Raw genomic sequence first — 18,789 nt, forward strand, 5'->3', positions numbered from 1 at the left:
TAGTTTACATAAGAATACCGAATTATTATGTTTAGAGAATTTAAATTAAAATATAATATTTTTTATTTTTCTAGCCAAACGTCTCAAGTCCAGTACCAGCTTTGCAAACATTCAGGAAAATTCAAACTGAAATCTAGAAAATAGAGAATTAACATCATATGCCATGGATGGATGCTGGAAGATACAGCTTGGTTCAAAAGAAGATTAACTAGAAAAAAAAAAAAAAAAAAAAAAGAAGAAGAAGAAGATTAACTGATTCGACAAGTCAACTTCCTCAGAAATGCAAGGACTTCAGATTTATTTTTAAATAAGAATTTTCCATTTTTCTTTCCTTTTCCATCCCTTTTTTAAGAGTTTAGGTATTTTAAATTTCCAGGCCTAGCAATGTTGTCTATGTTAAAATAAGTATTTGTTACAATAACAAAAGATGCAAGAACAATCTTCATTTTATTTTGTAGGCATAGTTCTACTATTTGAGACTTCTGGTATCTCCTTATTAACATAGTATATAAGTAGCAAAGTTTTTGAAAACTAACATTTGAAAATTAACCAGTTATGGCAAAGACTTTGGGAAAAGAAATATACTTGCCAAAAAGTAGCAGGTCCAAAGGTTAATTTAAATTACTCACCATTGCAGTATTATTGTTACATATGTATTTAATATGTCATACATTACAAATAATATGTAATTCAATCCCTAGTTTCCTTAATGTCATTTTTGAAACCACTAATTATAAACTCCCTAACAATTTTTAGAAGCAGGAAGGCACATTACATTGGTCTTTGTAGAAAGATTTATGGAAACTGGTTTCTTACTTAACTTTTACAAATAGTATTTTGCACCTTATTTTGCTTTTATTTTATAAGTAATTTGAAATCACTGGACTGCTGTATTATATTCAGGGCAAGATGGATTCTTTTTCTACCAGGGATTTGCATTGTGAATTACATTAAGTTATTTGGCAATTTGTAATTTATTACTACTGTAAATCAAATGTTGTGTTATCACAATATATTTAAGTTGTGATTTTTTCAATGAAGATTCTCTTGGGTTATGTGGAGATTTTTGGAGGGGAGAGATAGGAAGGGTGCAAATAACTTAAGGTTCAGAAAATAGATAGGGAGAGACCTGAGGGGATGCTCACTCACTGTAAGACTGTTGAATGATTCATGTTGAAGGCATGAGTTAAAATGAGAGAATGATACATAAAGCAGTTAGGTTAAGATGCTTATTTTTTCTAAATTATTTAGATCAGATAAACATGATATGATGGAAATGAAGTCAGGTATTTCACTATCAGAAAGCAAATTCTATTTTGGAATGTTTATATCAACCTTTTTTTTTTTTTTTTTTTTTTAAAGAAAAGCTTCATTTCAGAATTGGTCACAGCTTTTTTCCTCAGGTTTTTAGTGTTAGGTATTTCATTTGTTAATTCCTTCTTTCTTGGTGGAAATAGGCTTTGTTTTAAATGTTGAGAATGTGAAGCCTGCTCTATATAGAAATGAGAGGTTAAATAGTACAAGAATTTTAATCCCTTTGTATACTATGAAATGCTCTATAAAGAGACAAGAATGTGTTTTTAATTTTTTTAAATGTTTACTGTATATGCAGAACAAACAAGAAGGCTCATCTTTGGATTTGTAACATATCCAAAGGCTGTTACAGTTTTTCTAGTCTGCTGTGATCCATTTAAAATGTGCTGGGGTTTATTCTAGTGTCACTGCTCATGCTGCTGATACTAATGGCACTATCTTGATTTGAAGCATATAGTTGAGGGCCATTGAAAGCAATCTTTCATTAATGCAGATAAAACCAGTTTACATATGCAGAGTTACAAAATGGCATATCTGAATCTGTAAGTAATGACTCTCTGATCACCTTTCAATGTTACATATTTCTAAAAACCATTGCTTTTGGATATGGTTGCTAATAAGCACTTTAGGAAAGAAAAAAAACACCTCTACTATTTTTCTGGTCAGGTCATTGCTCTTTAGAAGTAGCATCAGCAATAGATTTCAAAAATAAGTAGTAAGCATTACACTAAAGTGTGTAAATACTTCATTTTTTAGTCATATTGAAAAATTCTTTGCATAGTTTTAAATTCTGAGACACATAGTATATGTGTATGCATAAGATCATCTTCAGCTTTTTGACACTTTGAAATAAAGAAGGTAATTTAAGGAAATTGCAGTGCCATATTTGCTTTTTTTGTTTTGTTTGGAGAGTGAGAGAGAGAGAGAAAGAGAGAGCAAGTGGGGTGGGGAGGGGCAGAAGGAGAGGGAGAGGGAGGAAGAGAATTCTAAGCAGGCTCCATGCTCAGTGTGGAGCCCAGTGCAAGGCACAATCTCACAACCCCAAGACCATGACCTGAGCCCAGATCAGGAATCGAATACTTAACTGACTGAACCACCCAAGCATCCCAAGCCATATTTGAGTTTTAAATAAATTTTTAAAACTTCAGATGTCAGGATACCTGGGTGGCTCAGTGGTTGAGCATCTGCCTTTGGCTCAGGGCGTGATCCTGGGATCTGGGATCGGTCCCACATAGGGCTCCCTGCGAGGAGCCTGCTTCTCCCTTTGCCTGTGTTTCTGCCTCTCTCTTTCTGCGTGTCTCTCATGAATAAATAAATCTTTTTTTTTTTTTAAAAAAAACATTCAGATGTAATTGAACATCACATTTCAGTTTTTCAGGCATTGAGTTCAAATGCCTTCTTTAAAAGTACCACCTAATGATTTTGTCGCAAATAAAAATGTACTTTTGGATTATTTACTTTTTTTGTTGGATTTGTGAGGTAGAACTAGCATCAGCTATCTTAAAGTGTAGCTCTAAATAGCCAGAGTTTAGAAGGCAAATGTTACTTCTAATGGGACAGCATTTTCTAATGTTTCATGGACAGGCTCTACTGCAGTGTGCTCCTTATAAAGTGAAATGTTTTCCTGGAGCATTATATATAATTGACATCACATAAATAATAGACATCAGCAGCAATGAATTAAAAAGCAAAATTGCACTCATAACCTATGTAACAGTTGAAGATAGAAAAAAAGATTATGTTCCAAGTAAATTGTTTTCTGAGACAGAAGAAACATTAGAGGTCTTCTAGTCATAGAATCCTAAGCCGGATGGATCCTTAAAGATCCAGAAAGATCACTTGATCTAATCTATCCACTGCATGGATTCCCTCTAAAAAGTGTATCATTTATGTCCTCTCCTCTTAACTAAAGAAGCAGAACATCATAGCACTCCTTATTTATGACTGGGCCATTGTTTGATAGTTCTAAAACTGAGACTTGAAATACCCAATCAGATGTTTTTCTACTCTGCTTATCGTGTAAAAATTCCAAGAAATGATCATATTGATTATAAAAAGGGCTTCCACCTATGCTGAATTATACGTGTAGCACATAAAAGTTATAACTCCAGCAAGTCTGCTTGTTTTAAACTATTACATTGGGTATAATAGATATTAGTCACATGTAACATCCCTAATGACCAGAATTTTTTTTTGTCTCCTTGACACTACAGAGAGCTTTTAAAAGATGATATGACTGAAAAAAAATAAAATAAAATAAAATAAAATAAAATAAAAAAATAAGAAATAAATAAATAGAACATGATATGACTAAAAAAATAAATAACTGATTCACGCTTCTTAAAGTAGGAAGGTTTTCAATAATAATTTTTAAAACCTCTTTCCTGTGATAAACAGATATATTTAAAAAAAATCCATCCAGTACCCAAATGGAATCAAAATATTTCAAACCTTTAAAAGGAATGTTAAGCCCATTTTAGCTAGATATTGTAGTAGATCCTCCAGTATCCTACTTATGTGCCAGAATTGTATCCAAAAGATTTGCCCAGATTTTCCAATTCATTGGAAATTAAAAACAATTCAACAACTGTAATTTATGGAATAACTGTAAGTAGCAGGATTGAAATTGTTACCTTATCCTATTGATTTCTGAAGCAGAAGCGTAGTCAGAAGAAGTTAGGAGGTTTCTGGTCACTGGAATGTGTATCTTCAGAGACAGGCGCCCACAATAGACAGCCTCGCAGTTACATCTCCCCTTTTTTCTCTCCTACTAGTATCTCATTTTCTACATTCATTTGAAGTGCTATCACCAGTAATGTAATAGGAGCTGACATACATGGGCTTGACCTTGGCTTTTTAAAATCCTTGTTATATCTTGGCTATTCTTTACTAAATAAGGCAATGTTTTTTTTTTTTTTTGTACAACCCAGATTGTCTATTTACTGGGGATGGGGGCTTTTGGAAAATGATGGATCTTATGAAAGGGCTAAAACTGCTTGAAATTACAATGCTTGGCACACTTTATTCACCGTCCTCCCAGGACTTCTTGTTCCAACCCAACATCTCAGGAGCAGAATGAAATGGTTGCTTAGATGCTTTGATTCCTCCCCCTAGGTTTATGTTCTCTGCATCTGGAGATTCTGTGTTCACTTCTTCCTCTGTCTCCTAATACCACAATGGACGGACTCAAAGGAACTATCGTTTGTAGTTTGGCTATTGTGACCAAATCTGCACCACTCATTCTGTGTCTTTAAACACCAGGGATAGGTGCTTGGACGGGTACAGAAGTTTTGCTTGTAACCAACCCCACCATGCTGAGAGTGATTTAAAGAATGTAGTCTCTGGTCAGGCTCTGAAAAACCCTTTTTGGAATTGGGATCCTTGCTCATTGATGGTTGATTTCATGAGGCATATCCATATCACTTCCAGCTCTCAAGGCCACCCAGCTCCTTGGATCTAAGCTCTTTCGTTTACTCTTGTTCCCATAGTGCCACCAGTTTTCCTTGCTCTGATTAACCTCACCAACATGAAAAATTCAAGGGAGCTGATGGGATTGTCGTGAGGTCTAAGTTTTCCAGTACTTTGAAGAAATCACTCCTTTGCCTTCAGGACTGCAAAGTTTCTGATGACAGTCCTGCTATAATCCTTTTATTTGTTCTTCTCTATGTAATGTTTTTGTTGTTTTCTGGCTACTTTTAAGATTTCCTCTTAATTTTTGATTTTTTAGCAGTTTTACTATGATGTGTCTAAGTGTATTTTTCTTTGTATTCTCCTTGAGATTCTCTGAGCCTCTTGGATCTTTTTGTTGTCTTTCATTAATTTTGGAAATTCTCATTTTACTATCAAATATCCTTCTGCCCTCTTCTCTTTTCTTCTGGGATTCCAATTAGATTTGTTAGGTGATATAATATTGTCCCACAGCTCTGTTGGATGCACACTGTTGGATGCACACTTCTGTTGTATTCACTATGACTTTCTTCCCGTGTTTCAGTTTGGATCATTCCTTTGTTTGTTTGCTTGTTTATTGAAGAAAAAGAGAAAGAGTTAACAGGGGGAGGGGCAAAGGGAGAGGGAGAGGGAAAGCATCTCAAGCAGACTCCCTGCTATGTATGAAGCCTGACAATGGGGCTCAGTTTCATGACTCTGAGATCATGATCTGAGCTGAAGTCAATAGGCAGTTGCTCAAGTGACTGAGCCACGCAGACACCCCAGTTTGGATCATTTTTATTGACCTGTTTTAGGTTCATTGATGCTTTCTTGTGCTGTGTCCCATCTGCTGATGAGCCTATTGAAGTGATTCTTCATTTCTTGATACTGTATTTTATTTTGAATATTTTCACTTAACTCTTTTTAAAAATATCTCTGCTGAAATCCTCCATCTGTCTTGTATGCTGTGCACCCATTCCACTAGATCTTTTAGTATTTTATTTTTTAAAAGATTTTGTTTATTTATTTGAGAGAGAGGACACAAGCCAGGAGAAGGGTAGGGGGAAGAGAGGAGCAGACTCCCCAGTGGGAAAGGAATCTAATGTGGGGTTTAATCCCAGAAACCTGGGATTATGACCTGAGCTGAAATCAAGAGCTGGCTGTTCAACCAACTGGGCCATCTAGGTGCTGCAGATCCTTTATTTTAATCACAGTTGTTTTGAAGTTCCTATTAGATAGTATGAATATGTGGGCCATCTCTGGATCTTGTTCTGTTGACTACTTTATCTCATGACAATACATTTTTGTCATTTTCTTCTTGATTTTTAATTTGTCCTTTAATTTTGGTTAAATGCCAGACATTGCATGGAAAAGAACGGTAGAAACTGAGATAAATAGTATTCATACCTGCAAATGGGCAAACCTTTCTATGAGGCTATTAGCATGGAGGGAACTGAATTTCTCCTGCTAGTAGTTGATCTGGACTTGGGGGTTTTACTGTTAATATCATTACCTTCAGTATACCATAGGTTTCAAATTGCTCCAGTGGGGGACTGCTGCCATTTTGTGTTTGTTGTGTGCCCTGGAATGCCAGAGGATTTTTCTGTGTTCCTATTTCACCATCAGCTCTCAGCAGATTGTGTGTACCTTTGCAACAAATGGGGTCTCTCTCCATGGTCCTATCCCTCCTTCAGCTGTGGAGTTATGTTGCTGGTTTCTTTGCACAAGGCTTATGGTTGGGGCCGGCAGTCTCATGCAGGTCCTGGGCTCTTGAGTTTTAGGGTAGGCCTCCCTCTCCCCATGGCAATCAGACTTTGCATTGTAATGGGATGAGGTCTTAAATGGAAGTGAATTTTCTGTCCTTCTCTCACTGGTAACAGATCTCTGCTTTGTATCACCGAAGGATCCTGGGGACTGGTGGCTTTCCTGCCTTCCTGCAGCATCTAATGGCTTTTGCTTCAACTCCTCTTCTACCATAGCCAGTCTTTTCTTGGGACCAGGGGACAGGAAGGTTTTGTACCATTCCTCTAGTGGCAGATGGCTTTTTCTTTGTATGGAAGATGGGCATGGGTTTTATGCCTCTCTCCCATTGGGAGCTGGTTGTCATCTCATCTCCCCCAAAGGGAGGCTCTTTCAATTCTCCCCTAGTCTTTCATGAACACCCAGGGAGGCCTATGGAAAAGTGCTGGCAAATGGGAGTCATGGGAGTCATGGGGCAGACTCCTTGTATCCATGGCCCCCAGAGATTCTAAGTTGTCATACTAGCCCACAATTGGTCTTTAAGCTTTTGTTAACATTTCAGTTTTTCTCTTCTTACTTTTTTGGTTACTACTCTTCCTCCTGTACTCTGTCCAAAGCAAAACATTTTGTAGGAGCAGTGCTTATGGCTTTCTATATCTTAAGTGGGTCTAGAATTCACTGATTGCTTCTTTGTTGTCAACTCTAAGTTTTTACTTGACAGCAAATTGCTCAGTAGTTCGTTCAATACGTTCAAAAAGGTAAAACAGGCAGTGAGCCTTAGTTGACTGGAATTGTGGCAGTTGGAGGTCCCAGTACACTGCAATCATGTCTGTTATGTCCTATAACAGAAGGGCCATTGTGGCCATGAATGGGAAGAACTGTGTGACCATCACTGCCGAAAGGTGCTGTGGGATCCAGTCCCAGATGGTGACCATAGACTTCTAGAAGATCTTTCCCATGGGCGATTGGCATTACATAGACCTGGCTGGGCTCACCACAAATGTCCAGACTGTTGCCCAGCACCTCAACTTCCAGCTGAACCTGTATGAGCTGAAGGAAGGTCGGCAGATCAAGCCTTATACCCTCATGAACATAGTGGCCACATCTTGTATGAGAAGTGGTTTGGCCCCTACTACACAAAGCCAGTCATCATGGGGTTGGACCTGAAGACTAAGCCCCTCATTTGCTCCCTATACCTTATCTGCTGCCCCATGGTGACTGACAACATCGTGATCCGTGCACCTGCTCCAAACAAATGTATGGGGTGTGTGAGTCCCTCTGGGGGCCTGACGTGAATCCAGAACACCTGTTTGAAACTATCTCACAAACCATGCTGAATACTGTGGATCAGGATGCACTGTCAGGCATGGGAGTCATTGTCCACATCATTGAGAAGGACAAAATTGCCACCAGGACACTGAGGGCTGGAATGGACTAACTTTCTGTTCTCAGAGACTACTTAAAAAAAGTGAATAACTTTGCTATCAAAAACAAAACAAAGGTAAAGTGGTAAAACAAAAAAGAAGATAGGCAATTATGAAAGCCAAAGAAAGGAGTCAAATCCCAAATAAAAAAATATGATAGCTGAAATTAAGTCAGTGGAAGGGTTTTAATAGTAAATAAGTCCTAGTTAAAGAGTCAATTCAAAATCTGTTAGAAGAATATCTCCGGAAGGAAACATTTAAAGAAAAAAGTTTGGAAATACAGATTGGGTAGGGGATATAGGGGGTGCATTAAGAAGATTTAATATAAATGTAGTTAGAGTCTCTGAAGCAAAGGAGAAAGAAAATACAATGGGAATAATTTCTGAAAAGCTAATAGCTGAGAATTTTCCAAAATGGTGAAAAATGTCACAAATTAAGCCTAACCAGAATTTAAAACAAACCAAAAAACCTAGTCACATTCATAGCAGATGAAAACCAAAGTGCAAATCTTATAAAACAGCTAGAGAAAAGATATGTTACCTTTAAAAGAGCAATAATCAAACTTATTGCTTGTTTCTCAAGAGAAATAATGAAAGCCAGAAAGACAAATGAAATATCTCCAAAGTTCTAAAAGAAAATAACTGACAACTGAGAGTTATATGCCCAGCCAAAAAATTCTTCAAAATTAAAAGGGGAATAATGGCATCTCTGGACATAAAGACAGAAAATTCTCACAAGCAGGCCTACATATTAAAGGAATGGCTAAAAACAGTTTTTCAGGCACGAGTAAAATGAACCTAGATGGAAACTCAGAGGTATAGGGAGAAAATATATGGATAAATTTAATAACAACTGTATACAACAATAATATTCTGTGGGATGTCTCTATATATATCCTTTCTACTCATTTATCTATCCAGATATATGAGAGAATGACTAGAATGAAAACATAACAATGGCATAAAAGTCAGGAGGGGATTATTTTTGGAACAAAATGTTTTAAGGTCATTGCATTATCTGAAAAGGTTATTTCTTTAGGCTCTTCCCGGAAGTAGAATGAACTGTCAGGTGGATACTGGTAAAGAACTTCGTTGTTTTCAAGTTGGACTGACGATACATTCTGATGAAGATACATCCAATTCCATTCCTTTCATTGCCTCTTTTAGGATTTTTTTTTTTTTCTGCTCCTGACTCTTCATATTTCTTCAGGAAGCAACTTGTTATAAGTGAAAAAGCAAGAGCTTTAGAATCAACCAGACCCGGGCTTAACCTCCTGTTTTTCCCCTTACTTGGGCCTTCACTTTGGGAGGGCTGTGAAAAGGGAAGGTAATCAGAGTGACTTCACAAGATAATTGTGCAAATTAAATGAGAATAAGTATACAAAGAGCCTACAGTGCAATGCCCAATATCTAGTACTTCATATTGCTCAGTAGGTGCTAGTTTTTTTCACTTATGGACTGCACTATGCAATGGGCAATTGCTTATACACCCTCTCACATTATTTCCTAGGTTTCTTATATTTTTTATTATTATCCCCCCTCTTCTGACTAGATTGTAATCTCCTCCAGTTTTGGGACAATATATGTCCCTTTCCTCTCATACCCCTAGTTCAGTGAATGGTGTTTGCGGTAAGAGTAATACTTGCTTGAGGCAAGCACAATGAGATAAAATACATTCCTGCACTATACGTTATGTTGGAAGGTGTCTTCATAGCAGGTCCACCCAGAAGGATATTTGAGACCTTGAAGGAAAGTGCTTCAGCTGCCCATGAGAAGCATAAATGGTGAAAACATCTTTAATGGAAAGAGAGAAGTGCCATTTTACCACTCAGGAACCCTCCAGTTTAAGCCTTAAAGATTCCAGGCTGGAGGCAATGTTGAGTATCATGGATTGCTGCCCTGAAAACTAGCATCTTAAGTTATATGTAATACCTTTTCTGGGCAAAAGGCCCATCTACTTAATCTCTGCTAGATGAGTATATATTAGATCTGACTGTTGAAAAATACCAAGTTAAATCAGACAGTTAAAAAAAAATCAACATGATGCCCATAACTGGCTTAATTTATCTTTCCTTTCAGTAATCCCACATATTACCTACTTATTTGCTGTAATGAACATGCCATTCAGCTAAAATAAGATTAACTGCTTAAACCGTGGCATTACAGGCAGAGAACTTTAATGCTGCTTTGTGCTTCATTGTTAAGTTCAGCAGTTAAACGATACGGTGTTGTCGTTTCTTCCTTTGTAATCAAGATGGTTTCACTTGGGATTAGTGCTCCCCAGCCGATTCTCCTGATGGAACATTTGAAGCAGCAAATTTATATGTCTAGGTTACAGCCTGGCAGCAATAATAACCTTCAGAATCAAACCTGTTGGCCTCATCAACACTCAAATTGCACTGCTCTTTGTGAAGCCCCCCTCTGCTCTAATGGTGATGGAAATCTCGCCTGCCATGCAGAGTACGGAAGGCAAATTGAAGAGGGCTTGGCCATGCATCTGGAAAATACCACTGTGATGACTCAGGTGGGATCAGAGTGCAGAATGTTAACCTAAGTTCCTCCCAAGTGAATGAACATTCACTTGTTCTCTGCATCAAGATCAAATCCTACTTCAGTGGAGCTTTCCTAGATTGTTCCAGCCCCCACTCATCTCTCATTCTTTGAAGTTTAATTGCAATTATAGTTCTCTCTACATCAGGCCATTTGCGGATTTATAATGGTTCATATCATTGTTCTATATGGGCTAACACTGTCCCTTCCGTTAGGGGAGTCCAGGACTAACGTCTACATGGTCCTGGGCCCCAACGGACATATGATTTAACAATTGCTCACTGACTGAAAGAAGCATCCTCTGTGATGTGACCCTTTATGATTCTGCCCGGATGGTCCACAGCGGGGACTGCCAGGAGCCCCCATCCTTATCAGATCTTGTCTTCCGTGGAGCATATTCTGTTTTGGTGGCTCAGCAGAGAATCAAAGACAAAGAGAATGAACATGGTGACCAACAGGTTTGTTCATCCTTTCATTGATTTTTTTTTTCACGTAGTAAACATTTATTAAATGCCTACTATAAACCCAAGTAGTTTCAAAACTCTAAAAACTGAGAAACTTCTTGCTGACCATTTTGGTGGAGTTGGGGAAAACAGTTTAAAGGAGCTAGAAGGAAACTTTCTTCTCACAGACTATCCTTCAGCCCCAGTTTTTGGGCCGGAGCACCTTCCATAATGCTTCCTTTCCTCTGTTTGTTTATTTGCCTCTTCTTCCCATTCTCACTTCTCCTCCCCCCTCTCCTCCTCAAACCACTCTGATAGATGGGACTGCTCCTCCCCTGCCTCCCTAGTTGTGATAATAGCAGGCTATTGAATTTTCCTGTGTGAAACTGGTTTGCTCAGGTCTCTGCCAGGCAGGCTGCACTTGCTAGGTTGGATGGATTCCAGGTATGCTCCTCTGGATAGGATTTAGTGTGGGTCAGCACTCCTCAGTGGGTAGGATGAGGATGAGGAGGGAAGAGGGAGCTTAGGTTGGTTATGCCCTTTCTGACTAACGAATTCGATAAATTATTTAATGTATTATAAACAGGGAGCCCTACCTTGGATCTACTTCCACTCCCAGCCCAAAAATTGTTGACCATGTTTTGACTTCTCCAGGGGACAGCCAGAGCCTCAATTGTCCATAGGATGATCTGAGGCTGCCCTGGGTGTGTCAGAGTAGTTGCCATCCAAGCTGGACCTCTTGAGAAAACCTGAGGTCACTCCCTTGATATCTGTGAATCCAATAGTGAAGCATGCTATTCCCTGCTTCCTTCATTTTTCTGGCAGAAATAGAGGATACACTAGAATGACAGACTGTTGGAACCAAGAGAGGCCTTCATCACCCTTTATTACAGGCTTCCTTACTTCTCAAGTGTAGAAATCACAACTAGTCAAAATGGTTTACCCAAGTAGATGAAGCTATAGTGACAAAGCCAGGGCTGTGACCCATGTTCCCTGTAGCTGGGACTACACCATGCCATCTCTCAAGAATGGAGTTGATGCCGGTGAGCAGATACTGCAGTGCTAATGACAAGTGGGGTATACAACAGGAATGGGAAGCAGGTGACAGAGATCTACTCCAAGGCTGTTTTCAGGGGACACAGTAGGAAGGGGTTGAAAGTAGGAATCTACCAATTTCCATCACTCTGTTCTCATACCTCCCTTTATTGCCTCTCAATCCCTTCTCTCTAGACTGACACATCTCTTTTCCTTCCTCTTACAATTTCAAAAGCAAAAACTACCAGTGTCAGAAGGACAACAACAAAAATGAGCAAAACTGGTTTCTTTGACATTCTCTACCATCTCTGATTTGTTCGTAGTTTGCTAATAAATCTTTATTAGATACCAATGTGCTTAAGTGTTCATTTCATTGAATTTGCTGTGGACTCATAGTCTCTTTCTAATGGGAAGAGCATATTTTTTTTCCAGACTTCTTTTGATTACAAGTGGTGGCAAAAACCCAACTCACACTAGCTCATGCATAAGAGGAGATTTATTGTACTCCATAGCTGGAAAGTCCAGGAAATGATCTCACTCCTGGTTTGACTGGACTCAGGAACTCAGTGGGTTGCCCTATGCACCCTTCACCCACTTATCTATGTTGCTTTCATGCTTGTAGACAGGTGCTCTTCATGTAGAAAGAAAAAGGCTGCTGGCAGTCTTCATTCACATACTTCCAAAAAGTAACTCCCCTTCTCCTCTGGCTCCGAATTGAGAAGTCCTTAGAAAAGGGCTCTAATTGGCCTAGACTGGGGCACCTGTTGCCCATCCCTGGCCCAATCACTGTGCCTAAGAGAATGAAATACTGCGATCGTCTGGGCCTAAGGTTCTAGGCTGGGCTGTTCCTACCACTAGCACACACACTCATATCTCTGTTCGTCTGTTCAAATGGCAGAGTCCTTCAATTTGACAGTCTTGCCAATCATACAAAGTGGCAGAGGAACAAATACCTACAAAGACAAAATCGAAAGATAGTTATCTGAGAAGACAAAATTGGCAGATTCCTACATTCAACCCCTTCCTACTGTGTCCCCTGAAAACAATCTACTTCTAAATCCTTTGGAGTAGGTCTCTATCTGTCATCTGCTTCCCATTCCTGTTGTATACCTCACTTGTCATTGGCACTGCAGTATCTGCTCACTGGCATCAATTCCATTCTCTTTTTCCTGACCACTTAACACCTTCCCAGGTTAATATTCCTTGACTGTGATTCTGATCTTATTTGCATATTCAATTAAAAATCTGTTTTGAGTCCTATGAATTATGGAGATGGCCACAGGGAAACAGAATGGACTTGCCAGGCAATTGCCATGGGTACCCATTGAATCCACGCCCGAGTGGTTAAAGATAAACATCAGACTGTTTTACTAGGCTGTCTTTATCCTTCAGGTATGAAATGTATTCTGTAATTCCAGTTACTGTCAATGTTGTATTTATACAGATTTATGCTCTGATTGCTTGGTATGTTTGGGCAGGGGCAGCAGTTTAAAACAAGGTCTACTGATTGCTTAGGTTTGGAAATTGTGATCTGAGTAGAGTTTGAGGTAGGGCAAAATAGGATACAGTACAGCTTTCTGGTTTCCTTTTGATTTCACACCACACCATTTCTGGAGGCTGAAAACTAAAGTGCCCTTTTCTACTGTCAAGATAGCATTGTTTTTTATTTTTATTTTTATTTATTTATTTATTTATTTATTTTTTATTTTTTTAATCTCTGCCTCTGTTTTTCCTAACTATGGTGAGGAAGAAGAGTGGTAGAAAGGAAGGTGGCAGAAGTTACTCGTAGCCCCCAATAGTTGCTCTACATTTCTTCTATAGTTAATGTAGTTTGAGCTGGACATGTGACTTCCCAGGATAAAGTCAACATTTCCCAGCCTTCTTGATTACTGGAGGTTGGCGGGGCCAGTGGTTGCCATTTGACTAAGTTGTGGCCCATGGGCTCACAGCAGAAATGTCTAATGGCAACTTCTGGGATCCCTGTTTTAAGAGAGAGCCAGTGCCAGCCAATGTAAAAGAACAACTCCCAAATTTCTCATTTACTCCTGTTCTACCATCGTACTTCCCTACTTCTGACCCTAGATATGTAAGTTTTCCACATAATTGAGCAATTCTCTGGTACCCTCAGGGTCCTACAATTTAAACCAGTTTTGACACTATCTGCCTGGAATTAGTGTCAGATCACACAGGCTAAGGGCTTAATTCCACAGAACTACCCGCAACCTCTCACTCCAGATGCCAATCACAAGTCCAGTGTTGTTCCCTATACTTTGGACTGACTGGCTCTAATCGGGGTTCCCACAACCCACTTTTTGGGTTTGATAGTTTACTAGAATGGCTTTAAAAAGTCAGGGACAGGGATCCCTGGGTGGCTTAGCAGTTTGGCGCCTGCCTTTGGCCCAGGGCATGATCCTGGAGTCCCGGGATCGAGTCCCGCGTAGGGCTCCCGGCATGGAGCCTGCTTCTCCTCCTCCTGTGTCTCTGCCTCTTTCTCTCTCTCTCTCTCTCTGTGTCTATCATAAATATAAATAAATAAATAAATCTTTAAAAAAAATAAAAAGTCAGGGACACAAATATTTGTCAGCTTCTTGTATAATTAAGAATATGATAAAGAATACAGTTGAACAGATAAAGAGATACATGGGAGAGGTCCAGAAAGGTCCTGAGTGCAGGAGCTTCTCTGTCCCTGTGGAGTTGGGGTACATCACCCTCCCCACATGTGGATGTGCTTACCGACCCACAAACTCTCTGAATCCCCCATATTTTGGGGATTATTATGAAGGCTTCATCACATAGCTATGATGGGCTATCACCTCAATGTCTAGTCCCTTTCGAAACTTCCCAGAGGGATCCCTTGGGTGGCTCAGTGATTTAGTGCCTGCCTTCTGCCCAGGGCATGGTCCTGGGGTCCTGGGATCGAGTCCCACATCGGGCTCCCTGCATGGAGCCTGTTTCTCCCTCTGCCTGTGTCTCTGCCTCTCTCTCTGTGTCTCTCATTAATAAATAAATAAAATCTTAAAAAAAAAAAACTTCCCAGAGAATAGGAGGTGGGATTAAAAATTACAAGCTTTTAATTATGGCTTGATCTTTCTGGTGACCAGCTCCCATCCTGAAGCTATTCAGGAGACTACCAAGAGTTGCTTCATTAGAACAAAAGACACACCCAGGAAATTCCAAGCAATTTAGGACTGTGTGTCCAGGGCTAGGGGTCAAAGACCAAATATTAGAACAAAAGATGCTCCTAGTGCTCTTATCACTTAGGAAATTAGAAGGGTTCTAGGACTTCCATGCCAGGAACTGAGAAGCAGAGGCCAATATACATATTTTCTATTATTTCACAAAATCTTTTATCTTTGCCCTTTCTCTCCATCCTGCTACTTGGAATATGGCTGTCATGGCTGGAGCTCCACCTTGAAAGACAGGACAGCAGAGCAATCAGCCTGAGTCCTTGCCACCATGGAGCTCCCTGCCAACTCAGGACTGCCCACTCAGATTTTATGTGAAGGAAGAAGAAACTTTCATCTTGCTTGGACTACTATTGTTTGGAGTTTGGGGTCATTCACAGCTAAACCAACACCAGCTGATTCAGTAGATTTCAGGTGAACAGATGAGGAATTCCAGTTTGCACTAAAGGGACAAGACAATGTAATGTGTTATATCACCCAGGACGTGTGAATATGTGATAGCCTGGTGTGAAAAGAGTGAAAAGTTAGGTATCTGTTTTGGGGGGACTTGGTAGGGGCAATGCTGCTCCTAAAGGTGACCAACCTGGAACTCCTTTCTTTCTCTGCTATTGGCCCTTAATCTACCAGTACAGATCCCTCGAACATCCAATATCCATATTGATAAAATAATGTTTTCTATAATGTGCTTGTCTTTCATTTCTTGTTTATGAAAGGACTAACACTAAACAATTCATAAAGAGACACAGATGCATTCTTAGTTTGAAAACTGAAATATACTTAAAGATAAAAATAATAAAAACAAGAGCTCCAACTTACTGACAATCTTTGATGTTTTAGGCACTGTGCTGAGTATTTTACAAACATTATGTCATTTAATCCTGACAACAATCTGATGTGTTAAAATACTGTTTTTAGCTCCATTTTCTGGATAAGAAAGCTGATATTTAGAAAGGTGAAGCATACTTAGAATCACACAATTAATAAGAACGGATCTGCATGATTTCCAAACCCGTATTTCTACACAATCCTCTGAAGCTGTGAAGAAAATATATTTTATTAACTCACGCTCTCTTTTAACAGCTTCATTTTGCAAATTTAATGGCAGTTGGTTTATCAGTCAGGTTGCCCACAGGAAACAGAATTCACCCAGATAGTTCAATGAAGAGACTGGAACAAAGAGGCTAACAACCTCAGAGGTGGGGGCAGGGTTGAGGACATGAACAAAGGATTTTGGGTCTGACACTGGCAGGAAACCATTATTTCCCCTAGGGCTGAAGGGGCCAAGGGGAGGAAAATCGGTTTTGGAGCCTGGTGAGAGCTAGAGCATGAAAGATGGGCCACCTGAGGGGAGCCAAATGTGTGGAAGGTCAGAGCTACCCACAGAGACACAGCTCCTAAGCAGGGAGGGCAGAGAATAAGGCCTGATTGCTCTCTCCTCCCACCCTCTCCTCTGAAGGGGGCCAGTTTCCTTGGGCATGGAGCAGGGCTGGGAGGGATGGAGAATGAATCTTGAAGGCAAGCAGAGGAATGATAACCAGCCCACTCCATCTCTGAGCTACAACAGCTCTGTAATCCAGCCATCATTCAGACTTTGATTTAAAAAATGGTCTGTTAAGGCAACTCTTCTAGGGACAAATCCTGCAGAACCAAGGGCAGCTTTCAGAGTTTGATACCCCCCACTTTCTTATGCCGCTGAGCAAGGATAGCCCTGCGGAAGGCAACCTGCGGGACACTGTGGGCAGTTTCGTCTTGCAGGCCCAGTACTTTCCTGCCTGGAATTAGTGTCAGATCCCACAGGCTAAGGGCTTAATTCCACAGAACTGCCCGCAACCTCTCACTTCAGATGCCAATCACAAGTCCAGTGTTGTTCCCTATACTTTGGACTGACTGGCTCTAATCGGGGTTCCCACAACCCACTTTTTGGGTTTGATAATGGGACTTCTCCAGGAGCCTTTAGGACAGCCTCAGCCTTTATGGCCGAATCCCTTCACGCCATAGGGAGGAGAAGCACCCGTCAGTCAGAGTATAGAGTAGATGATGATCAATAAGAAGCTGTTTCAATGATTAACACATATTTCTTACTTGGGCCTAGTGTAATCATTTATTTTTTGAAAAGCCATGACTATTTCATCAGTAAAAACCAAAAGCTTGTTTCAAACTGTGGTAGACAGACACTTCCTTTTTTGTTTTTTTTAAAAGATTTATTTATTTATTTGAGAGAGAGTGAGCAAGCAAGCACATGCTAGCACCTAGGGGGGAAGGGGGCAGGAAGGGGCAGAGGGAGAGGGAGGGAGAGAGACTCCTAAGCAGTCTCGGTATGGAGCATATTTTCATTTTCTTTCAGAACATATTTTATAATCACTGGCTAAGAAAAAAATCGATATTGTGAAGAGAAGGAAAAGGTACATATAAGTCTCTGAGAGGCACAAGCGATTAAGTGACACTGCCCACCCGGGGGGTGCAATCTTGTTTTCATGAGAAAATACCTGGAAAAAAGTCAGCAGGCTGCACAGTCCAACTCAAGGCTTTTATAAGCAGATATTGCCACCTTTGGGGGCCGCTAGAACATAAAATCAAATCCTTGGGCAAATTATTGAATGGTACTCTGAGGAATTATGAAAATAATGAGTAATTCTCCTTTTCAAACACATGATGACACCACATTATATCTCAATGTTTGTGGTTAAGTTTTATTTTAAAAGCATTTTTGAAGTTATATTTTTATAAATTGTTTTTCTAATTTTGTGTTCTTTCCCAAAGCAGTTTTGTCATATTTTTCTGTTTGTGTCGGTCACTAAAGGGCTAGTTTATATATAAAATATATATTATTTATTTAAATTTATTTATATTTATTATATATAAATATATTAAATATAATCTATTTAAATATATTATATATTTATTATATATTATATATTTCTATGTAAAAATATATTTATATATGTGTATATATGTTCTGGTTTCAATGGGCAGAACACGCAAACTTAGGAGAAAAACATTTCTTTCTTACTGAAAAATATGTATTTCAGGTCTTTAAGCTTTCATTTGGGCTCTTGCCATGCCACACAAAAAGCAAATGAAATTCTCTGAAGAGAAAGGTGTTGCCATTGATGGAGAATTTCTTCTAGCAGAAGAGTGCTTAAGGGGAAGTGGGTGGACCCCTGGGTGCCCCAGGGCCTGACCCTGGAGTTTTGGACTCCTTGCATGGAGCCTGCTTCTCCCTCTGCCTGTGTCTCTGCCTCTCTCTCTGTGTTTCTCATGAATAAATAAATAAATAATCTTAAAAAAAAAAAAAAGAGGAAGGTGGGATTACTCAATAAGTCAGTATTTTCCAAAAAGTGCTGTGCGGAATTCCAGTCTTCTTTTTCTCCCCCCCCCCCGCAATTCTAGTCTTAAGAGATGCTACACACACACACACACACATTCTTTTGGAGATTCCTAATGTACATTAACATATTAAAGGCTCTGAGAATTGCTATAAGAAAGTAATCTGCTTAGCATTTGTTTTACTCACCCCTTTTTTTTCCTTCCCACAAAACCTTATTAATCCCCCATGTAAGTTATTAAGAAAAATTTAAAACTATGTTTTGGGGAATGTGGCCTTGAGCTAAGGTTCCTCCGACTTCAGTATACTTCACTATAAAGATTTTTGTTGTCAAATTATTTTGAAATG

The 18,789-nt window shown here is 39.4% G+C and overlaps 1 protein-coding gene and 1 pseudogene across 1 annotated transcript in view; both read left to right on the forward strand.

Annotated features, from left to right (window-relative positions):
• The window catches only part of OSTM1 (osteoclastogenesis associated transmembrane protein 1), a 35,906-nt gene extending 33,720 nt beyond the window's left edge, over nt 1-2,186 (forward strand). Inside the window, exon 6 of the mRNA XM_041765699.1 lies at nt 75-2,186. Coding sequence (XP_041621633.1) covers nt 75-130 — 56 coding nt within the window. The 3' untranslated portion in view covers nt 131-2,186. The remainder of the gene's footprint in view (nt 1-74) is intronic.
• A 5,119-nt stretch (nt 2,187-7,305) lies between these two features.
• LOC121484499 lies at nt 7,306-7,918 on the forward strand (annotated as a pseudogene).
• The last annotated feature ends 10,871 nt before the right edge of the window (nt 7,919-18,789 follow it).

The sequence above is a fragment of the Vulpes lagopus genome, chromosome 1 (assembly GCF_018345385.1).
Source record: "Vulpes lagopus strain Blue_001 chromosome 1, ASM1834538v1, whole genome shotgun sequence".
NCBI lineage: Eukaryota > Metazoa > Chordata > Mammalia > Carnivora > Canidae > Vulpes > Vulpes lagopus.